Source organism: Mobula hypostoma, chromosome 25, assembly GCF_963921235.1.
Source record: "Mobula hypostoma chromosome 25, sMobHyp1.1, whole genome shotgun sequence".
Taxonomy (NCBI): Eukaryota; Metazoa; Chordata; class Chondrichthyes; order Myliobatiformes; family Myliobatidae; genus Mobula; species Mobula hypostoma.
In genome coordinates, this window is record NC_086121.1 from 43,950,969 (window position 1) to 43,975,766 (window position 24,798).

Consider the following 24,798-nt stretch of genomic DNA (forward strand, 5'->3'; position numbering starts at 1 on the left):
AATTGAGAAGGACTTAACAACTTTCAGCACCATAAGTCTGTTATGTTCATCCACGATCAATTACAAGTTCCTCAAAATCACAGCCCCAGCTGCAACCATGTAAAAAATACATTTTTCACAGTCCTTTTGGAGCAAGGATGTCTCACCACTCTATTGGTGAGAGGTTCCTGAGGGGACCGTTGAGCTCACTGTGGGATGTCTGGAATTCACTGCAGTTTGGCAGGATGATGCTGGATCTTCAATAATTGTCAGTGCATTTCAAGTTATGACTGAACGAATTGTTCTCTTTTTACTTTTAGGTACTGCACCTACTCCAGTTCCCGGTAAGTAACAACTTGCTATTCTAAATTATGCAACCTTTGATGACAGTCCAACCTCTTCTTAACACATCACGTCTGTTTTCAGTGCTACTTCATATTAATCAACAGGATACGCAGCTACATCACTACAAAACTACGGTCATTAGTCAAACTTTCTGAATGAAATAGACAAATATAAATCTTCCAATTCATATTCTCCTTCCCCTTCTAATTCATTCTGGCATAGGAATCGGAAAAGTGCACTAAATTCTCATGCTCTATTCTTAACCTATCCACCTCTGCAAGTGGACAACTTCAACAGACTGCTGAGTGAAATAATTGTCCGCATGGCATTGTGAAACCAAGTGCAACATGCTTCATGCAACACGCATAAAGATTGCTGGTGAACGCAGCAGGCCAGGCAGCATCTCTAGGAAGAGGTATAGTCGTTGGAACATGCTTCATTTGGACATAGCGACAATAGTCGTTTCACAGGTACAGATAACATTCAAAATGCAAAAAGATAGTAATAACAAAGATGGCAGGTTGATCAGTGCACCAGCTAGCACCACATTCCAAATTGAGTTTAGCATCACTCAAAGAGATGATGTACTAAACCTCTTGTGTTAGCAATCTTTTAAAAGTGCCAATGCAGCAGTCAAACAAATTAAGTAAACATGAACAAAAAGCCTTATGGTCTTAGATTGTATCAATTGTCTCTGATAAAATCTACCTCAGCTGTTAACGGATTTTGGTTACTTCTGACGACAGCTTTCAGGGGAAGATTGGTCTTGGGTGAAAGTGAGAAAATAGGTGAAGGCCGGTGCCAGAGGCACGAGAGAGCAGCTGAACATTGAAGATTTGCATGAGTTCTCTTTGGGTTAGTCCATATCTGAAGGATACAGGCTTTTTGAAGACAACTCATCAGAGATTAGGACCAAAATTTTCGAGTGAGGAAGAAAGACAAGAATGGGAACTTTGCGGACCTTCGATGAATCATTGTACTTTCAGTCAAATAACAGTGACCACACTTAAACGTTTCGATGCTGCAAACAGATGGGAATATGAAGGAAGCAGGGTAGAAATATAATTGGGAGACAGCAGGTCTCAAAGTGGCCAGGAAATATTCTTGGTGAGAGGATGAAGGAAAATCAAAAGCATTTCTTCCAAATGTTAAAAAGAAGTGATTCGTGGGCAATGTTTAAAGTCACTCAAGTTTAAAAGGAGGTGGAACGTTAATGGAACTTTGGATGGATATTTACCAAACAGATGGACGTGGAGCATTGTGAGCGCAGAGACAGACTTCATGAATGCTGAGACACAAGACTATTACAATTGAGAAGGACTTAACAACTTTCAGCACCATAAGTCTGTTATGTTCATCCACGATCAATTACAAGTTCCTCAAAATCACAGCCCCAGCTGCAACCATGTAAAAAATACATTTTTCAGGGGAAAAAATCCTTTACTTGCTACTACAATGCAAAAGACTGCAGGTCAAGTTTAGGTCCAAAGAAGATATAACTTGTCACCATTTACAGTGCACTTGCCACTGAGAGAGTTATGGATAACGGTTCAGCTCAAATGAAGGGAAAGCAGCAGAATTTGTACTTCTCACAAATACTGGTTGATGAGACACACTGTATACAGGGATATTCAGAAAGAAAAGATACCTGATTGCAGAAGCAGATAATGCTCGAAAGATTTGCAAAAACATATGGAGAAGAATTTGGGAGTCTCTGACAATCCTGATTCTGGTGATCTACTGGTAATTTCTAATGCTGGAGGTTTGTTGAGAGAAATGTAGGTGGTGGCCTTTGTGATGGGATAAGGAGGAGATCTGTTACAGACGGGTAATTCTTGTTGACATCAGCCAGAATGGGACATCAAGGGATAGCAAAGTGGTCAGCAGTCCGCAAATCAGTGACAACCGGAATCTCATATGCAGGGTGATGTCATACATTGTGATATGATATTTTGTTGCATGCTGTACTCGAGAAAGTCAAAAGATGAGTAGCACCAGAATTTCTGTTGATTATTTATGTTTTTTCTTGTTTCTCGTCTTCAGTCAGCACCTGCAAAACCCAGTGGTTTGACCGTGATAATCCATCCGGACAGGGAGATTACGAAGTTCTTAACCTTTTACGAAATGAATATCCCAACCGCATCTGTGTTCATCCAATCGCCTGTGAAGTGGAGACAACTTCAGGAGTTCCAGCCTCACAAACCGGACAGATTATTCAACCGTACGTAACAAAGCTGCTCATGCTGTTTCACAAATATCATTTCATTCTAGCCAACATGAATAGCTTGAGCAATGACTTCACCATTTCTTGCACTATGGTCTACAGGTGCAATGTTGCTTCTGGATTCTTTTGTGTGAACGGCTTACAACGTAATCAGAGCTGCCAAGATTACAGAATACGATTCACCTGCCCTGAATCATTCTGTAAGTATGGCATGAATTGATACCTGTTTTTTGACATATCTTTTGGACGGCCAGCAGATGTAATGTGTTCAGAGTCGATCATTCACTCTGCAACTTTCTTGCGACTGCAAGATACCCTGACGTCCTTTCTACAAAATTTCCCGTCAAACCAACCTTGAACATTCCTGATTTGACAGTCCTTTTGGAGCAAGGATGTCTCACCACTCTATTGGTGAGAGGTTCCTGAGGGGACCGTTGAGCTCACTGTGGGATGTCTGGAATTCACTGCAGTTTGGCAGGATGATGCTGGATCTTCAATAATTGTCAGTGCATTTCAAGTTATGACTGAACGAATTGTTCTCTTTTTACTTTTAGGTACTGCACCTACTCCAGTTCCCGGTAAGTAACAACTTGCTATTCTAAATTATGCAACCTTTGATGACAGTCCAACCTCTTCTTAACACATCACGTCTGTTTTCAGTGCTACTTCATATTAATCAACAGGATACGCAGCTACATCACTACAAAACTACGGTCATTAGTCAAACTTTCTGAATGAAATAGACAAATATAAATCTTCCAATTCATATTCTCCTTCCCCTTCTAATTCATTCTGGCATAGGAATCGGAAAAGTGCACTAAATTCTCATGCTCTATTCTTAACCTATCCACCTCTGCAAGTGGACAACTTCAACAGACTGCTGAGTGAAATAATTGTCCGCATGGCATTGTGAAACCAAGTGCAACATGCTTCATGCAACACGCATAAAGATTGCTGGTGAACGCAGCAGGCCAGGCAGCATCTCTAGGAAGAGGTATAGTCATTGGAACATGCTTCATTTGGACATAGCGACAATAGTCGTTTCACAGGTACAGATAACATTCAAAATGCAAAAAGATAGTAATAACAAAGATGGCAGGTTGATCAGTGCACCAGCTAGCACCACATTCCAAATTGAGTTTAGCATCACTCAAAGAGATGATGTACTAAACCTCTTGTGTTAGCAATCTTTTAAAAGTGCCAATGCAGCAGTCAAACAAATTAAGTAAACATGAACAAAAAGCCTTATGGTCTTAGATTGTATCAATTGTCTCTGATAAAATCTACCTCAGCTGTTAACGGATTTTGGTTACTTCTGACGACAGCTTTCAGGGGAAGATTGGTTTTGGGTGAAAGTGAGAAAATAGGTGAAGGCCGGTGCCAGAGGCACGAGAGAGCAGCTGAACATTGAAGATTTGCATGAGTTCTCTTTGGGTTAGTCCATATCTGAAGGATACAGGCTTTTTGAAGACAACTCATCAGAGATTAGGACCAAAATTTTCGAGTGAGGAAGAAAGACAAGAATGGGAACTTTGCGGACCTTCGATGAATCATTGTACTTTCAGTCAAATAACAGTGACCACACTTAAACGTTTCGATGCTGCAAACAGATGGGAATATGAAGGAAGCAGGGTAGAAATATAATTGGGAGACAGCAGGTCTCAAAGTGGCCAGGAAATATTCTTGGTGAGAGGATGAAGGAAAATCAAAAGCATTTCTTCCAAATGTTAAAAAGAAGTGATTCGTGGGCAATGTTTAAAGTCACTCAAGTTTAAAAGGAGGTGGAACGTTAATGGAACTTTGGATGGATATTTACCAAACAGATGGACGTGGAGCATTGTGAGCGCAGAGACAGACTTCATGAATGCTGAGACACAAGACTATTACAATTGAGAAGGACTTAACAACTTTCAGCACCATAAGTCTGTTATGTTCATCCACGATCAATTACAAGTTCCTCAAAATCACAGCCCCAGCTGCAACCATGTAAAAAATACATTTTTCAGGGGAAAAAATCCTTTACTTGCTACTACAATGCAAAAGACTGCAGGTCAAGTTTAGGTCCAAAGAAGATATAACTTGTCACCATTTACAGTGCACTTGCCACTGAGAGAGTTATGGATAACGGTTCAGCTCAAATGAAGGGAAAGCAGCAGAATTTGTACTTCTCACAAATACTGGTTGATGAGACACACTGTATACAGGGATATTCAGAAAGAAAAGATACCTGATTGCAGAAGCAGATAATGCTCGAAAGATTTGCAAAAACATATGGAGAAGAATTTGGGAGTCTCTGACAATCCTGATTCTGGTGATCTACTGGTAATTTCTAATGCTGGAGGTTTGTTGAGAGAAATGTAGGTGGTGGCCTTTGTGATGGGATAAGGAGGAGATCTGTTACAGACGGGTAATTCTTGTTGACATCAGCCAGAATGGGACATCAAGGGATAGCAAAGTGGTCAGCAGTCCGCAAATCAGTGACAACCGGAATCTCATATGCAGGGTGATGTCATACATTGTGATATGATATTTTGTTGCATGCTGTACTCGAGAAAGTCAAAAGATGAGTAGCACCAGAATTTCTGTTGATTATTTATGTTTTTTCTTGTTTCTCGTCTTCAGTCAGCACCTGCAAAACCCAGTGGTTTGACCGTGATAATCCATCCGGACAGGGAGATTACGAAGTTCTTAACCTTTTACGAAATGAATATCCCAACCGCATCTGTGTTCATCCAATCGCCTGTGAAGTGGAGACAACTTCAGGAGTTCCAGCCTCACAAACCGGACAGATTATTCAACCGTACGTAACAAAGCTGCTCATGCTGTTTCACAAATATCATTTCATTCTAGCCAACATGAATAGCTTGAGCAATGACTTCACCATTTCTTGCACTATGGTCTACAGGTGCAATGTTGCTTCTGGATTCTTTTGTGTGAACGGCTTACAACGTAATCAGAGCTGCCAAGATTACAGAATACGATTCACCTGCCCTGAATCATTCTGTAAGTATGGCATGAATTGATACCTGTTTTTTGACATATCTTTTGGACGGCCAGCAGATGTAATGTGTTCAGAGTCGATCATTCACTCTGCAACTTTCTTGCGACTGCAAGATACCCTGACGTCCTTTCTACAAAATTTCCCGTCAAACCAACCTTGAACATTCCTGATTTGACAGTCCTTTTGGAGCAAGGATGTCTCACCACTCTATTGGTGAGAGGTTCCTGAGGGGACCGTTGAGCTCACTGTGGGATGTCTGGAATTCACTGCAGTTTGGCAGGATGATGCTGGATCTTCAATAATTGTCAGTGCATTTCAAGTTATGACTGAACGAATTGTTCTCTTTTTACTTTTAGGTACTGCACCTACTCCAGTTCCCGGTAAGTAACAACTTGCTATTCTAAATTATGCAACCTTTGATGACAGTCCAACCTCTTCTTAACACATCACGTCTGTTTTCAGTGCTACTTCATATTAATCAACAGGATACGCAGCTACATCACTACAAAACTACGGTCATTAGTCAAACTTTCTGAATGAAATAGACAAATATAAATCTTCCAATTCATATTCTCCTTCCCCTTCTAATTCATTCTGGCATAGGAATCGGAAAAGTGCACTAAATTCTCATGCTCTATTCTTAACCTATCCACCTCTGCAAGTGGACAACTTCAACAGACTGCTGAGTGAAATAATTGTCCGCATGGCATTGTGAAACCAAGTGCAACATGCTTCATGCAACACGCATAAAGATTGCTGGTGAACGCAGCAGGCCAGGCAGCATCTCTAGGAAGAGGTATAGTCGTTGGAACATGCTTCATTTGGACATAGCGACAATAGTCGTTTCACAGGTACAGATAACATTCAAAATGCAAAAAGATAGTAATAACAAAGATGGCAGGTTGATCAGTGCACCAGCTAGCACCACATTCCAAATTGAGTTTAGCATCACTCAAAGAGATGATGTACTAAACCTCTTGTGTTAGCAATCTTTTAAAAGTGCCAATGCAGCAGTCAAACAAATTAAGTAAACATGAACAAAAAGCCTTATGGTCTTAGATTGTATCAATTGTCTCTGATAAAATCTACCTCAGCTGTTAACGGATTTTGGTTACTTCTGACGACAGCTTTCAGGGGAAGATTGGTCTTGGGTGAAAGTGAGAAAATAGGTGAAGGCCGGTGCCAGAGGCACGAGAAAGCAGCTGAACATTGAAGATTTGCATGAGTTCTCTTTGGGTTAGTCCATATCTGAAGGATACAGGCTTTTTGAAGACAACTCATCAGAGATTAGGACCAAAATTTTCGAGTGAGGAAGAAAGACAAGAATGGGAACTTTGCGGACCTTCGATGAATCATTGTACTTTCAGTCAAATAACAGTGACCACACTTAAACGTTTCGATGCTGCAAACAGATGGGAATATGAAGGAAGCAGGGTAGAAATATAATTGGGAGACAGCAGGTCTCAAAGTGGCCAGGAAATATTCTTGGTGAGAGGATGAAGGAAAATCAAAAGCATTTCTTCCAAATGTTAAAAAGAAGTGATTCGTGGGCAATGTTTAAAGTCACTCAAGTTTAAAAGGAGGTGGAACGTTAATGGAACTTTGGATGGATATTTACCAAACAGATGGACGTGGAGCATTGTGAGCGCAGAGACAGACTTCATGAATGCTGAGACACAAGACTATTACAATTGAGAAGGACTTAACAACTTTCAGCACCATAAGTCTGTTATGTTCATCCACGATCAATTACAAGTTCCTCAAAATCACAGCCCCAGCTGCAACCATGTAAAAAATACATTTTTCAGGGGAAAAAATCCTTTACTTGCTACTACAATGCAAAAGACTGCAGGTCAAGTTTAGGTCCAAAGAAGATATAACTTGTCACCATTTACAGTGCACTTGCCACTGAGAGAGTTATGGATAACGGTTCAGCTCAAATGAAGGGAAAGCAGCAGAATTTGTACTTCTCACAAATACTGGTTGATGAGACACACTGTATACAGGGATATTCAGAAAGAAAAGATACCTGATTGCAGAAGCAGATAATGCTCGAAAGATTTGCAAAAACATATGGAGAAGAATTTGGGAGTCTCTGACAATCCTGATTCTGGTGATCTACTGGTAATTTCTAATGCTGGAGGTTTGTTGAGAGAAATGTAGGTGGTGGCCTTTGTGATGGGATAAGGAGGAGATCTGTTACAGACGGGTAATTCTTGTTGACATCAGCCAGAATGGGACATCAAGGGATAGCAAAGTGGTCAGCAGTCCGCAAATCAGTGACAACCGGAATCTCATATGCAGGGTGATGTCATACATTGTGATATGATATTTTGTTGCATGCTGTACTCGAGAAAGTCAAAAGATGAGTAGCACCAGAATTTCTGTTGATTATTTATGTTTTTTCTTGTTTCTCATCTTCAGTCAGCACCTGCAAAACCCAGTGGTTTGACCGTGATAATCCATCCGGACAGGGAGATTACGAAGTTCTTAACCTTTTACGAAATGAATATCCCAACCGCATCTGTGTTCATCCAATCGCCTGTGAAGTGGAGACAACTTCAGGAGTTCCAGCCTCACAAACCGGACAGATTATTCAACCGTACGTAACAAAGCTGCTCATGCTGTTTCACAAATATCATTTCATTCTAGCCAACATGAATAGCTTGAGCAATGACTTCACCATTTCTTGCACTATGGTCTACAGGTGCAATGTTGCTTCTGGATTCTTTTGTGTGAACGGCTTACAACGTAATCAGAGCTGCCAAGATTACAGAATACGATTCACCTGCCCTGAATCATTCTGTAAGTATGGCATGAATTGATACCTGTTTTTTGACATATCTTTTGGACGGCCAGCAGATGTAATGTGTTCAGAGTCGATCATTCACTCTGCAACTTTCTTGCGACTGCAAGATACCCTGACGTCCTTTCTACAAAATTTCCCGTCAAACCAACCTTGAACATTCCTGATTTGACAGTCCTTTTGGAGCAAGGATGTCTCACCACTCTATTGGTGAGAGGTTCCTGAGGGGACCGTTGAGCTCACTGTGGGATGTCTGGAATTCACTGCAGTTTGGCAGGATGATGCTGGATCTTCAATAATTGTCAGTGCATTTCAAGTTATGACTGAACGAATTGTTCTCTTTTTACTTTTAGGTACTGCACCTACTCCAGTTCCCGGTAAGTAACAACTTGCTATTCTAAATTATGCAACCTTTGATGACAGTCCAACCTCTTCTTAACACATCACGTCTGTTTTCAGTGCTACTTCATATTAATCAACAGGATACGCAGCTACATCACTACAAAACTACGGTCATTAGTCAAACTTTCTGAATGAAATAGACAAATATAAATCTTCCAATTCATATTCTCCTTCCCCTTCTAATTCATTCTGGCATAGGAATCGGAAAAGTGCACTAAATTCTCATGCTCTATTCTTAACCTATCCACCTCTGCAAGTGGACAACTTCAACAGACTGCTGAGTGAAATAATTGTCCGCATGGCATTGTGAAACCAAGTGCAACATGCTTCATGCAACACGCATAAAGATTGCTGGTGAACGCAGCAGGCCAGGCAGCATCTCTAGGAAGAGGTATAGTCATTGGAACATGCTTCATTTGGACATAGCGACAATAGTCGTTTCACAGGTACAGATAACATTCAAAATGCAAAAAGATAGTAATAACAAAGATGGCAGGTTGATCAGTGCACCAGCTAGCACCACATTCCAAATTGAGTTTAGCATCACTCAAAGAGATGATGTACTAAACCTCTTGTGTTAGCAATCTTTTAAAAGTGCCAATGCAGCAGTCAAACAAATTAAGTAAACATGAACAAAAAGCCTTATGGTCTTAGATTGTATCAATTGTCTCTGATAAAATCTACCTCAGCTGTTAACGGATTTTGGTTACTTCTGACGACAGCTTTCAGGGGAAGATTGGTTTTGGGTGAAAGTGAGAAAATAGGTGAAGGCCGGTGCCAGAGGCACGAGAGAGCAGCTGAACATTGAAGATTTGCATGAGTTCTCTTTGGGTTAGTCCATATCTGAAGGATACAGGCTTTTTGAAGACAACTCATCAGAGATTAGGACCAAAATTTTCGAGTGAGGAAGAAAGACAAGAATGGGAACTTTGCGGACCTTCGATGAATCATTGTACTTTCAGTCAAATAACAGTGACCACACTTAAACGTTTCGATGCTGCAAACAGATGGGAATATGAAGGAAGCAGGGTAGAAATATAATTGGGAGACAGCAGGTCTCAAAGTGGCCAGGAAATATTCTTGGTGAGAGGATGAAGGAAAATCAAAAGCATTTCTTCCAAATGTTAAAAAGAAGTGATTCGTGGGCAATGTTTAAAGTCACTCAAGTTTAAAAGGAGGTGGAACGTTAATGGAACTTTGGATGGATATTTACCAAACAGATGGACGTGGAGCATTGTGAGCGCAGAGACAGACTTCATGAATGCTGAGACACAAGACTATTACAATTGAGAAGGACTTAACAACTTTCAGCACCATAAGTCTGTTATGTTCATCCACGATCAATTACAAGTTCCTCAAAATCACAGCCCCAGCTGCAACCATGTAAAAAATACATTTTTCAGGGGAAAAAATCCTTTACTTGCTACTACAATGCAAAAGACTGCAGGTCAAGTTTAGGTCCAAAGAAGATATAACTTGTCACCATTTACAGTGCACTTGCCACTGAGAGAGTTATGGATAACGGTTCAGCTCAAATGAAGGGAAAGCAGCAGAATTTGTACTTCTCACAAATACTGGTTGATGAGACACACTGTATACAGGGATATTCAGAAAGAAAAGATACCTGATTGCAGAAGCAGATAATGCTCGAAAGATTTGCAAAAACATATGGAGAAGAATTTGGGAGTCTCTGACAATCCTGATTCTGGTGATCTACTGGTAATTTCTAATGCTGGAGGTTTGTTGAGAGAAATGTAGGTGGTGGCCTTTGTGATGGGATAAGGAGGAGATCTGTTACAGACGGGTAATTCTTGTTGACATCAGCCAGAATGGGACATCAAGGGATAGCAAAGTGGTCAGCAGTCCGCAAATCAGTGACAACCGGAATCTCATATGCAGGGTGATGTCATACATTGTGATATGATATTTTGTTGCATGCTGTACTCGAGAAAGTCAAAAGATGAGTAGCACCAGAATTTCTGTTGATTATTTATGTTTTTTCTTGTTTCTCGTCTTCAGTCAGCACCTGCAAAACCCAGTGGTTTGACCGTGATAATCCATCCGGACAGGGAGATTACGAAGTTCTTAACCTTTTACGAAATGAATATCCCAACCGCATCTGTGTTCATCCAATCGCCTGTGAAGTGGAGACAACTTCAGGAGTTCCAGCCTCACAAACCGGACAGATTATTCAACCGTACGTAACAAAGCTGCTCATGCTGTTTCACAAATATCATTTCATTCTAGCCAACATGAATAGCTTGAGCAATGACTTCACCATTTCTTGCACTATGGTCTACAGGTGCAATGTTGCTTCTGGATTCTTTTGTGTGAACGGCTTACAACGTAATCAGAGCTGCCAAGATTACAGAATACGATTCACCTGCCCTGAATCATTCTGTAAGTATGGCATGAATTGATACCTGTTTTTTGACATATCTTTTGGACGGCCAGCAGATGTAATGTGTTCAGAGTCGATCATTCACTCTGCAACTTTCTTGCGACTGCAAGATACCCTGACGTCCTTTCTACAAAATTTCCCGTCAAACCAACCTTGAACATTCCTGATTTGACAGTCCTTTTGGAGCAAGGATGTCTCACCACTCTATTGGTGAGAGGTTCCTGAGGGGACCGTTGAGCTCACTGTGGGATGTCTGGAATTCACTGCAGTTTGGCAGGATGATGCTGGATCTTCAATAATTGTCAGTGCATTTCAAGTTATGACTGAACGAATTGTTCTCTTTTTACTTTTAGGTACTGCACCTACTCCAGTTCCCGGTAAGTAACAACTTGCTATTCTAAATTATGCAACCTTTGATGACAGTCCAACCTCTTCTTAACACATCACGTCTGTTTTCAGTGCTACTTGATACTAATCAACAGGATACGCAGCTACATCACTACAAAACTACGGTCATTAGTCAAACTTTCTGAATGAAATAGACAAATATAAATCTTCCAATTCATATTCTCCTTCCCCTTCTAATTCATTCTGGCATAGGAATCGGAAAAGTGCACTAAATTCTCATGCTCTATTCTTAACCTATCCACCTCTGCAAGTGGACAACTTCAACAGACTGCTGAGTGAAATAATTGTCCGCATGGCATTGTGAAACCAAGTGCAACATGCTTCATGCAACACGCATAAAGATTGCTGGTGAACGCAGCAGGCCAGGCAGCATCTCCAGGAAGAGGTATAGTCGTTGGAACATGCTTCATTTGGACATAGCGACAATAGTCGTTTCACAGGTACAGATAACATTCAAAATGCAAAAAGATAGTAATAACAAAGATGGCAGGTTGATCAGTGCACCAGCTAGCACCACATTCCAAATTGAGTTTAGCATCACTCAAAGAGATGATGTACTACACCTCTTGTGTTAGCAATCTTTTAAAAGTGCCAATGCAGCAGTCAAACAAATTAAGTAAACATGAACAAAAAGCCTTATGGTCTTAGATTGTATCAATTGTCTCTGATAAAATCTACCTCAGCTGTTAACGGATTTTGGTTACTTCTGACGACAGCTTTCAGGGGAAGATTGGTCTTGGGTGAAAGTGAGAAAATAGGTGAAGGCCGGTGCCAGAGGCACGAGAAAGCAGCTGAACATTGAAGATTTGCATAAGTTCTCTTTGGGTTAGTCCATATCTGAAGGATACAGTCTTTTTGAAGACAACTCATCAGAGATTAGGACCAAAATTTTCGAGTGAGGAAGAAAGACAAGAATGGGAACTTTGCGGACCTTCGATGAATCATTGTACTTTCAGTCAAATAACAGTGACCACACTTAAACGTTTCGATGCTGCAAACAGATGGGAATATGAAGGAAGCAGGGTAGAAATATAATTGGGAGACAGCAGGTCTCAAAGTGGCCAGGAAATATTCTTGGTGAGAGGATGAAGGAAAATCAAAAGCATTTCTTCCAAATGTTAAAAAGAAGTGATTCGTGGGCAATGTTTAAAGTCACTCAAGTTTAAAAGGAGGTGGAACGTTAATGGAACTTTGGATGGATATTTACCAAACAGATGGACGTGGAGCATTGTGAGCGCAGAGACAGACTTCATGAATGCTGAGACACAAGACTATTACAATTGAGAAGGACTTAACAACTTTCAGCACCATAAGTCTGTTATGTTCATCCACGATCAATTACAAGTTCCTCAAAATCACAGCCCCAGCTGCAACCATGTAAAAAATACATTTTTCAGGGGAAAAAATCCTTTACTTGCTACTACAATGCAAAAGACTGCAGGTCAAGTTTAGGTCCAAAGAAGATATAACTTGTCACCATTTACAGTGCACTTGCCACTGAGAGAGTTATGGATAACGGTTCAGCTCAAATGAAGGGAAAGCAGCAGAATTTGTACTTCTCACAAATACTGGTTGATGAGACACACTGTATACAGGGATATTCAGAAAGAAAAGATACCTGATTGCAGAAGCAGATAATGCTCGAAAGATTTGCAAAAACATATGGAGAAGAATTTGGGAGTCTCTGACAATCCTGATTCTGGTGATCTACTGGTAATTTCTAATGCTGGAGGTTTGTTGAGAGAAATGTAGGTGGTGGCCTTTGTGATGGGATAAGGAGGAGATCTGTTACAGACGGGTAATTCTTGTTGACATCAGCCAGAATGGGACATCAAGGGATAGCAAAGTGGTCAGCAGTCCGCAAATCAGTGACAACCGGAATCTCATATGCAGGGTGATGTCATACATTGTGATATGATATTTTGTTGCATGCTGTACTCGAGAAAGTCAAAAGATGAGTAGCACCAGAATTTCTGTTGATTATTTATGTTTTTTCTTGTTTCTCGTCTTCAGTCAGCACCTGCAAAACCCAGTGGTTTGACCGTGATAATCCATCCGGACAGGGAGATTACGAAGTTCTTAACCTTTTACGAAATGAATATCCCAACCGCATCTGTGTTCATCCAATCGCCTGTGAAGTGGAGACAACTTCAGGAGTTCCAGCCTCACAAACCGGACAGATTATTCAACCGTACGTAACAAAGCTGCTCATACTGTTTCACAAATATCATTTCATTCCAGCCAACATGAATAGCTTGAGCAATGACTTCACCATTTCTTGCACTATGGTCTACAGGTGCAATGTTGCTTCTGGATTCTTTTGTGTGAACGGCTTACAACGTAATCAGAGCTGCCAAGATTACAGAATACGATTCACCTGCCCTGAATCATTCTGTAAGTATGGCATGAATTGATACCTGTTTTTTGACATATCTTTTGGACGGCCAGCAGATGTAATGTGTTCAGAGTCGATCATTCACTCTGCAACTTTCTTGCGACTGCAAGATACCCTGACGTCCTTTCTACAAAATTTCCCGTCAAACCAACCTTGAACATTCCTGATTTGACAGTCCTTTTGGAGCAAGGATGTCTCACCACTCTATTGGTGAGAGGTTCCTGAGGGGACCGTTGAGCTCACTGTCGGATGTCTGGAATTCACTGCAGTTTGGCAGGATGATGCTGGATCTTCAATAATTGTCAGTGCATTTCAAGTTATGACTGAACGAATTGTTCTCTTTTTACTTTTAGGTACTGCACCTACTCCAGTTCCCGGTAAGTAACAACTTGCTATTCTAAATTATGCAACCTTCGATGACAGTCCAACCTCTTCTTAACACATCACGTCTGTTTTCAGTGCTACTTGATACTAATCAACAGGATACGCAGCTACATCACTACAAAACTACGGTCATTAGTCAAACTTTCTGAATGAAATAGACAAATATAAATCTTCCAATTCATATTCTCCTTCCCCTTCTAATTCATTCTGGCATAGGAATCGGAAAAGTGCACTAAATTCTCATGCTCTATTCTTAACCTATCCACCTCTGCAAGTGGACAACTTCAACAGACTGCTGAGTGAAATAATTGTCCGCATGGCATTGTGAAACCAAGTGCAACATGCTTCATGCAACACGCATAAAGATTGCTGGTGAACGCAGCAGGCCAGGCAGCATCTCCAGGAAGAGGTATAGTCGTTGGAACATGCTTCATTTGGACATAGCGACAATAGTCGTTTCACAGGTACAGATAACATGCAAAATGCAAAAAGATAGTAATAACAAAGATGGCAGGTTGATCAGTGCACCAGCTAGCACCACATTCCAAATTGAGTTTAGCATCACTCAAAGAGATGATGTACTACACCTCTTGTGTTAGCAATCTTTTAAAAGTGCCAATGCAGCAGTCAAACAAATTAAGTAAACATGAACAAAAAGCCTTATGGTCTTAGATTGTATCAATTGTCTCTGATAAAATCTACCTCAGCTGTTAACGGATTTTGGTTACTTCTGACGACAGCTTTCAGGGGAAGATTGGTCTTGGGTGAAAGTGAGAAAATAGGTGAAGGCCGGTGCCAGAGGCACGAGAAAGCAGCTGAACATTGAAGATTTGCATAAGTTCTCTTTGGGTTAGTCCATATCTGAAGGATACAGGCTTTTTGAAGACAACTCATCAGAGATTAGGACCAAAATTTTCGAGTGAGGAAGAAAGACAAGAATGGGAACTTTGCGGACCTTCGATGAATCATTGTACTTTCAGTCAAATAACAGTGACCACACTTAAACGTTTCGATGCTGCAAACAGATCGGAATATGAAGGAAGCAGGGTAGAAATATAATTGGGAGACAGCAGGTCTCAGTGGCCAGGAAATATTCTTGGTGAGAGGATGAAGGAAAATCAAAAGCATTTCTTCCAAATGTTAAAAAGAAGTGATTCGTGGGCAATGTTTAAAGTCACTCAAGTTTAAAAGGAGATGGAACGTTAATGGAACTTTGGATGGATATTTACCAAACAGATGGACGTGGAGCATTGTGTGCGCAGAGACAGACTTCATGAATGCTGAGACACAAGACTATTACAATTGAGAAGGACTTAACAACTTTCAGCATCATAAGTCTGTTATGTTCATCCACGATCAATTACAAGTTCCTCAAAATCACAGCCCCAGCTGCAACCATGTAAAAAATACATTTTTCAGGGGAAAAAATCCTTTACTTGCTACTACAATACAAAAGACTGCAGGTCAAATTTAGGTCCAAAGAAGATATAACTTGTCACCATTTACAGTGCACTTGCCACTGAGAGAGTTATGGATAACGGGTCAGCTCAAATGAAGGGAAAGCAGCAGAATTTATACTTCTCACAAATACTGGTTGATGAGACACACTGTATACAGGGATATTCAGAAAGAAAAGATACCTGATTGCAGAAGCAGATAATGCTCGAAAGATTTGCAAAAACATATGGAGAAGAATTTGGGAGTCTCTGACAATCCTGATTCTGGTGATCTACTGGTAATTTCTAATGCTGGAGGTTTGTTGAGAGAAATGTAGGTGGTGGCCTTTGTGATGGGATAAGGAGGAGATCTGTTACAGACGGGTAATTCTTGTTGACATCAGCCAGAATGGGACATCAAGGGATAGCAAAGTGGTCAGCAGTCCGCAAATCAGTGACAACCGGAATCTCATATGCAGGATGATGTCATACATTGTGATATGATATTTTGTTGCATGCTGTACTCGAGAAAGTCAAAAGATGAGTAGCACCAGAATTTCTGTTGATTATTTATGTTTTTTCTTGTTTCTCGTCTTCAGTCAGCACCTGCAAAACCCAGTGGTTTGACCGTGATAATCCATCCGGACAGGGAGATTACGAAGTTCTTAACCTTTTACGAAATGAATATCCCAACCGCATCTGTGTTCATCCAATCGCCTGTGAAGTGGAGACAACTTCAGGAGTTCCAGCCTCACAAACCGGACAGATTATTCAACCGTACGTAACAAAGCTGCTCATACTGTTTCACAAATATCATTTCATTCCAGCCAACATGAATAGCTTGAGCAATGACTTCACCATTTCTTGCACTATGGTCTACAGGTGCAATGTTGCTTCTGGATTCTTTTGTGTGAACGGCTTACAACGTAATCAGAGCTGCCAAGATTACAGAATACGATTCACCTGCCCTGAATCATTCTGTAAGTATGGCATGAATTGATACCTGTTTTTTGACATATCTTTTGGACGGCCAGCAGATGTAATGTGTTCAGAGTCGATCATTCACTCTGCAACTTTCTTGCGACTGCAAGATACCCTGACGTCCTTTCTACAAAATTTCCCGTCAAACCAACCTTGAACATTCCTGATTTGACAGTCCTTTTGGAGCAAGGATGTCTCACCACTCTATTGGTGAGAGGTTCCTGAGGGGACCGTTGAGCTCACTGTGGGATGTCTGGAATTCACTGCAGTTTGGCAGGATGATGCTGGATCTTCAATAATTGTCAGTGCATTTCAAGTTATGACTGAACGAATTGTTCTCTTTTTACTTTTAGGTACTGCACCTACTCCAGTTCCCGGTAAGTAACAACTTGCTATTCTAAATTATGCAACCTTTGATGACAGTCCAACCTCTTCTTAACACATCACGTCTGTTTTCAGTGCTACTTGATACTAATCAACAGGATACGCAGCTACATCACTACAAAACTACGGTCATTAGTCAAACTTTCTGAATGAAATAGACAAGTATAAATCTTCCAATTCATATTCTCCTTCCCCTTCTAATTCATTCTGGCATAGGAATCGGAAAAGTGCACTAAATTCTCATGCTCTATTCTTAACCTATCCACCTCTGCAAGTGGACAACTTCAACAGACTGCTGAGTGAAATAATTGTCCGCATGGCATTGTGAAACCAAGTGCAACATGCTTCATGCAACACGCATAAAGATTGCTGGTGAACGCAGCAGGCCAGGCAGCATCTCCAGGAAGAGGTATAGTGTTGGAACATGCTTCATTTGGACATAGCGACAATAGTCGTTTCACAGGTACAGATAACATGCAAAATGCAAAAAGATCGTAATAACAAAGATGGCAGGTTGATCAGTGCACCAGCTAGCACCACATTCCAAATTGAGTTTAGCATCACTCAAAGAGATGATGTACTACACCTCTTGTGTTAGCAATCTTTTAAAAGTGCCAATGCAGCAGTCAAACAAATTAAGTAAACATGAACAAAAAGCCTTATGGTCTTAGATTGTATCAATTGTCTCTGATAAAATCTACCTCAGCTGTTAACGGATTTTGGTTACTTCTGACGACAGCTTTCAGGGGAAGATTGGTCTTGGGTGAAAGTGAGAAAATAGGTGAAGGCCGGTGCCAGAGGCACGAGAAAGCAGCTGAACATTGAAGATTTGCATAAGTTCTCTTTGGGTTAGTCCATATCTGAAGGATACAGGCTTTTTGAAGACAACTCATCAGAGATTAGGACCAAAATTTTCGAGTGAGGAAGAAAGACAAGAATGGGAACTTTGCGGACCTTCGATGAATCATTGTACTTTCAGTCAAATAACAGTGACCACACTTAAACGTTTCGATGCTGCAAACAGATCGGAATATGAAGGAAGCAGGGTAGAAATATAATTGGGAGACAGCAGGTCTCAAAGTGGCCAGGAAATATTCTTGGTGAGAGGATGAAGGAAAATCAAAAGCATTTCTTCCAAATGTTAAAAAGAAGTGATTCGTGGGCAATGTTTAAAGTCACTCAAGTTTAAAAGGAGATGGAACGTTAATGGAACTTTGGATCGATATTTACCAAACAGATGGACGTGGAGCATTGTGAGCGCAGAGACAGACTTCATGAATGCTGAGACACAAGACTATTACAATTGAGAAGGACTTAACAACTTTCAGCATCATAAGTCTGTTATGTTCATCCACGATCAATTACAAGTTCCTCAAAATCACAGCCCCAGCTGCAACCATGTAAAAAATACATTTTTCAGGGGAAAAAATCCTTTACTTGCTACTACAATACAAAAGACTGCAGGTCAAATTTAGGTCCAAAGAAGATATAACTTGTCACCATTTACAGTGCACTTGCCACTGAGAGAGTTATGGATAACGGGTCAGCTCAAATGAAGGGAAAGCAGCAGAATTTATACTTCTCACAAATACTGGTTGATGAGACACACTGTATACAGGGATATTCAGAAAGAAAAGATACCTGATTGCAGAAGCAGATAATGCTCGAAAGATTTGCAAAAACATATGGAGAAGAATTTGGGAGTCTCTGACAATCCTGATTCTGGTGATCTACTGGTAATTTCTAATGCTGGAGGTTTGTTGAGAGAAATGTAGGTGGTGGCCTTTGTGATGGGATAAGGAGGAGATCTGTTACAGACGGGTAATTCTTGTTGACATCAGCCAGAATGGGACATCAAGGGATAGCAAAGTGGTCAGCAGTCCGCAAATCAGTGACAACCGGAATCTCATATGCAGGGTGATGTCATACATTGTGATATGATATTTTGTTGCATGCTGTACTCGAGAAAGTCAAAAGATGAGTAGCACCAGAATTTCTGTTGATTATTTATGTTTTTTCTTGTTTCTCGTCTTCAGTCAGCACCTGCAAAACCCAGTGGTTTGACCGTGATAATCCATCCGGACAGGGAGATTACGAAGTTCTTAACCTTTTACGAAATGAATATCCCAACCGCATCTGTGTTCATCCAATCGCCTGTGAAGTGGAGACAACTTCAGGAGTTCCAGCCTCACAAACCGGACAGATTATTCAACCGTACGTAACAAAGCTGCTCATACTGTTTCACAAATATCATTTCATTCCAGCCAACATGAATAGCTTGAGCAATGACTTCACCATTTCTTGCACTATGGTCTACAGGTGCAATGTTGCTTCTGGATTCTTTTGTGTGAACGGCTTACAACGTAATCAGAGCTGCCAAGATTACAGAATACGATTCACCTGCCCTGAATCATTCTGTAAGTATGGCATGAATTGATACCTGTTTTTTGACATATCTTTTGGACGGCCAGCAGATGTAATGTGTTCAGAGTCGATCATTCACTCAGCAACTTTCTTGCGACTGCAAGATACCCTGACGTCCTTTCTACAAAATTTCCCGTCAAACCAACCTTGAACATTCCTTATTTGACAGTCCTTTTGGAGCAAGGATGTCTCACCTCTCTATTGGTGAGAGGTTCCTGAGGGGACCGTTGAGCTCACTGTGGGATGTCTGGAATTCACTGCAGTTTGGCAGGATGATGCTGGATCTTCAATAATTGTCAGTGCATTTCAAGTTATGACTGAACGAATTGTTCTCTTTTTACTTTTAAGTACTGCACCTACTCCAGTTCCTGCTAAGTATCAACTTGCTATTCTAAATTATGCAACCTTTGATGACAGTCCAACCTCTTCTTAACACATAGCGTCTGTTTTAAGTGCTACTTGATATTAATAAACAGGAAACGCAGCTGCATCACTGCAAAATTACGGTCATTAGTCATAACTTTCTGAACGAAATAGACAAATATACATCTTCCAATTCATATTCTCCTTCCCCTTCTAAATCATTCTGGCATAGGAATCGGAAAAGTGCACTAAATTCTCATGCTCTATTCTTAACCTGTCCACCTCTGCAAGTGGACAACTTCAACGGACTGCTGAGTGAAATAAATGTCTGCATAGCATTTTGAAACCAAGGGCAACATGCTTCATTTGGATATAGCAACAAAAGTCCCTTTCAGAGGTATAGATAACATTCAATATGCATAAAGATAGTAATAACAAAGATGGCAGGTTGATCAGTGCACCAGCTAGCAACACTTTCAAAATTGAGTTTAGCATCACTCAAAGAGATGAAATACTAAACATCTTGTGTTAGCAATCTTTTAAAAGTGCTAATGCAGCAGTCAGTCAAATCAAGTAAACATCAACCAAATGTCTTATGGTCTTAGATTGTATCAATTCTCTGATAAAATCTACCTCAGCTGTTAACGGATTTTGGTTACTTCTGACGACAGCTTTCAGGGGAAGATTGGTCTTGGGTGAAAGTGAGAAAATAGGTGAAGGCCGGTGCCAGAGGCACGAGAAAGCAGCTGAACATTGAAGATTTGCATAAGTTCTCTTTGGGTTAGTCCATATCTGAAGGATACAGGCTTTTTGAAGACAACTCATCAGAGATTAGGACCAAAATTTTCTAGTGAGGAAGAAAGACAAGAATGGGAACTTTGCGGACCTTCGATGAATCATTGTACATTCAGTCAAAGAGCAGTGCGCACACTTAAACATTTCGATGCTGCAAACAGATCAGAATATGAAGGGAGCAGGGTAGAAACATAATTGGGAGTCAGCAGGTCTCAAAGTGCCCAGGAAATATTCTTGGTGAGAGGATGAAGGAAAATCCGAAGCATTTCTTCCAAATGTTAAAAAGAAGTGATTGGTGGGCAATGTTTAAAGTCACTCAAGTTTAAAAGGAGGTGGAACGTTAATGGAACTTTGGATCGATATTTACCAAACAGATGGACGTGGAACATTGTGAGCGCAGAGACAGACTTGATGAATGCTGAGACACAAGACTATTACAATTGAGAAAGACTTAACAACTTTCAGCATCATAAATCTGTTATGTTTGTCCACGATCAATTACAAGTTCCTCAAAATCACAGCCCCAACTGCAACCATGTAAAAAATACATTTTTCAGGAAAAAAATCCTTCACTGGCTACTACAATGCAAAAGACTGCAGGTCCATTTTAGGTCCAAAGAAGATATAACTTGTCACCATTTACAGTGCACTTGCCACTGACAGAATTATGGATAACGGTTCAACTCAAATGAAGGGAAAGCAGCAGAATTTATACTTCTCACAAATAATTGTTGCTAAGACCCACTGTATATGGGATATTCAGAAAGAGAAGATACCTGATTGTAGAAGGAGATAATGCTGGAAAGATTTACACAAAATATGGGCAAGAATTTCAGAGACACTGACAATTGCGTTACTGATGTTCCATTCGTAATGTCTAAATCTGGAGATTTATTGAGAAAAAGGTGGGTAATGGCATTTGTGATGGGGAAGTAGTAGATCTGTTACTGAGAGGTAACTCTTGTTGACATCAGCCAGAATGGGACATGAAGGGATAGGAAAGTGATCGGCAGACCACAAATCAGTGACTCACCAGAGTCTCATATGTAGGTTGATGTGATACATTCTGATATGATATTTTGTTGCATCTCGGGATTACTGCCTGTGCCACGCGTCAGTGAGAGTAGGAATGCGATGAGGTGGTGGATAAATGCGTGGCTGAGGGATTGGAGCAGGGGGCAGGGATTCAAGTTTTTGGATCATTGGGACCTCTTTTGGCGCAGGCGTGACCTGTACAAAAAGGACGGGTTACACTTGAATCCTAGGGGGACCAATATCCTGGCAGGGAGATTAGCGAGGGCTACTGAGATGACTTTAAACTAGAATGGTTGGGGGGTGGGAATCAAATTAAAGAGGCTAAGCGTGAGGAGGTTAGTTCACAACAGGGGGATGGGAACCAGTGCAGAGAGACAGAGGGGTGTAAAGTGAGGGTAGAAGCAAAAAGTACAAAGGAGAAAAGTAAAAGTGGCAGGCCGACAAATCCAGGGCAAGCATTAAAAAAGGCCACTTTTCAACATAATTGTTTCAGGGCTAAGAGAGTTGTAAAAGAGCGCCTGAAGGCTTTGTGTGTCAATGCAAGGAGCATTCGTAACAAAGTGGATGAATTGAAAGTGCAGATTGTTATTAATGATTATGATATAGTTGGGATCACAGAGACATGGCTCCAGGGTGACCAGGGATGGGAGCTCAACGTTCAGGGATATTCAATATTCAGGAGGGATAGACATGAAGGAAGGGGAGGTGGGGTGGCGTTGCTGGTTAAAGAAGAGATTAACGCAATAGAAAGGAAGGACATAAGCCGGGAAGATGTGGAATCGATATGGGTAGAGCTGCGTAACACTGAGGGGCAGAAGACGCTGGTGGGAGTTGTGTACAGGCCACCTAACAGTAGTAGTGAGGTCGGAGATGGTATTAAACGGGAAATTAGAAATGTGTGCGATAAAGGAACAGCAGTTATAATGGATGACTTCAATCTACATGTAGATTGGGTGAACCAAATTGGTAAAGGTGCTGAGGAAGAGGATTTCTTGGAATGTTTGCGGGATGGTTTTTTGAACCAACATGTCCAGGAACCAACTAGAGAGCAGGCTATTCTGGACTGGGTTTTGAGCAATGAGGAAGGGTTAATTAGCGATCTTGTCGTGAGAGGCCCCTTGGGTAAGAGTGACCATAATATGGCGGAATTCTTCATTAAGATGGAGAGTGACATAGTTAATTCAGAAACAAAGGTTCTGAACTTAAAGAGGGGTAACTTTGAAGGTATGAGACATGAATTAGCTAAGATAGACTGGCAAATGACACTTAAAGGATTGACGGTGGATATGCAATGGCAAGCATTTAAAGGTTGCATGGATGAACTACAACAATTGTTCATCCCAGTTTGGCAAAAGAATAAATCAAGGAAGGTAGTGCACCCGTGGCTGACAAGAGAAATTAGGGGTAGTATCAATTCCAAAGAAGAAGCATACAAATTAGCCAGAGAAAGTGGCTCACCCGAGGATTGGGAGAAATTCAGAGTTCAGCAGAGGAGGACAAAGGGCTTAATTAGGAAGGGGAAAAAAGATTATGAGAGAAAACTGGCAGGGAACATAAAAATGGACTGTAAAAGCTTTTATAGATATGTAAAAAGGAAAAGACTGGTAAAGACAAATGTAGGTCCCCTGCAGACAGAAACAGGTGAATTGATTATGGGGAGCAAGGACATGGCAGACCAATTGAATAATTACTTTGGTTCTGTCTTCACTAAGGAGGACATAAATCTTCAAGAAATAGTAGGGGACAGAGGGTCCAGTGAGATGGAGGAACTGAGCAAAATACATGTTAGTAGGGAAGTGGTGTTAGGTAAATTGAAGGGATTGAAGGCAGATAAATCCCCAGGGCCAGATGGTCTGCATCCCAGAGTGCTTAAGGAAGTAGCCCAAGAAATAGTGGATGCATTAGTGATAATTTTTCAAAACTCGTTAGATTCTGGACTAGTTCCTGAGGATTGGAGGGTGGCTAATGTAACTCCACTTTTTAAAAAAGGAGGGAGAGAGAAACCGGGGAATTATAGGCCGGTTAGCCTAACGTCGGTGGTGGGGAAACTGCTGGAGTTGGTTATCAAGGATGTGATAACAGCACATTTGGAAAGCGGTGAAATGATCGGACAAAGTCAACATGGATTTGTGAAAGGAAAATCATGTCTGATGAATCTCATAGAATTTTTTGAGGATGTAACTAGTAGAGTGGATAGGGGAGAACCAGTGGATGTGGTATATTTGGATTTTCAAAAGGCTTTTGACAAGGTTCCACACAGGAGATTAGTGTGCAAACTTAAAGCAGACGGTATTGGGGGTAAGGTATTGGTGTGGGTGGAGAATTGGTTAGCAGACAGGAAGCAAAGAGTGGAAATAAACGGGACCTTTTCAGAATGGCAGGCGGTGACTAGTGGGGTACTGCAAGGCTCAGTGCTGGGACCCCAGTTGTTTACAATATATATTAATGACTTGGATGAGGGAATTAAATGCAGCCTCTCCAAGTTTGCGGATGAGACGAAGCTGGGTGGCAGTGTTAGCTGTGAGGCGGATGCTAAGAGGATGCAGGGTGACTTGGATAGGTTGGGTGAGTGGGCAAATTCATGGCAGATGCAATTTAATGTGGATAAATGTGAAGTTATCCACTTTGGTGGCAAAAATAGGAAAACAGATTATTATCTGAATGGTGGCCGATTAGGAAAAGGGGAGGTGCAACAAGACCTGGGTGTCATTATACACCAGTCATTGAAAGTGGGCATGCAGGTACACCAGGCGGTGAAAAAGGCAAATGGTATGCTGGCATTTATAGCGAGAGGATTCGAGTACAGGAGCAGGGAGGTACTACTGCAGTTGTACAAGGCCTTGGTGAGACCACACCTGGAGTATTGTGTGCAGTTTTGGTCCCCTAATCTGAGGAAAGACATCCTTGCCATAGAGGGAGTACAAAGAAGGTTCACCAGATTGATTCCTGGGATGGCAGGACTTTCATATGAAGAAAGACTGGATGAACTGGGCTTGTACTCGTTGGAATTTAGAAGATTGAGGGGGGATCTGATT

At 41.1% G+C, this 24,798-nt stretch overlaps 1 protein-coding gene across 1 annotated transcript in view; it reads left to right on the forward strand.

Annotated features, from left to right (window-relative positions):
* Window positions 1-265: 265 nt before the first annotated feature.
* The window catches only part of LOC134337691 (uncharacterized), a 34,440-nt gene continuing 9,907 nt past the window's right edge, over window positions 266-24,798 (forward strand). The window contains exons 1-21 of the mRNA XM_063032883.1: window positions 266-323; window positions 2,368-2,545; window positions 2,651-2,748; window positions 3,103-3,126; window positions 5,171-5,348; window positions 5,454-5,551; window positions 5,906-5,929; window positions 7,974-8,151; window positions 8,257-8,354; window positions 8,709-8,732; window positions 10,777-10,954; window positions 11,060-11,157; window positions 11,512-11,535; window positions 13,580-13,757; window positions 13,863-13,960; window positions 14,315-14,338; window positions 16,381-16,558; window positions 16,664-16,761; window positions 17,116-17,139; window positions 19,183-19,360; window positions 19,466-19,563. Of these exons, the coding sequence (XP_062888953.1) occupies window positions 266-323; window positions 2,368-2,545; window positions 2,651-2,748; window positions 3,103-3,126; window positions 5,171-5,348; window positions 5,454-5,551; window positions 5,906-5,929; window positions 7,974-8,151; window positions 8,257-8,354; window positions 8,709-8,732; window positions 10,777-10,954; window positions 11,060-11,157; window positions 11,512-11,535; window positions 13,580-13,757; window positions 13,863-13,960; window positions 14,315-14,338; window positions 16,381-16,558; window positions 16,664-16,761; window positions 17,116-17,139; window positions 19,183-19,360; window positions 19,466-19,563 (2,134 nt within the window). The remainder of the gene's footprint in view (window positions 324-2,367; window positions 2,546-2,650; window positions 2,749-3,102; window positions 3,127-5,170; window positions 5,349-5,453; window positions 5,552-5,905; window positions 5,930-7,973; window positions 8,152-8,256; window positions 8,355-8,708; window positions 8,733-10,776; window positions 10,955-11,059; window positions 11,158-11,511; window positions 11,536-13,579; window positions 13,758-13,862; window positions 13,961-14,314; window positions 14,339-16,380; window positions 16,559-16,663; window positions 16,762-17,115; window positions 17,140-19,182; window positions 19,361-19,465; window positions 19,564-24,798) is intronic.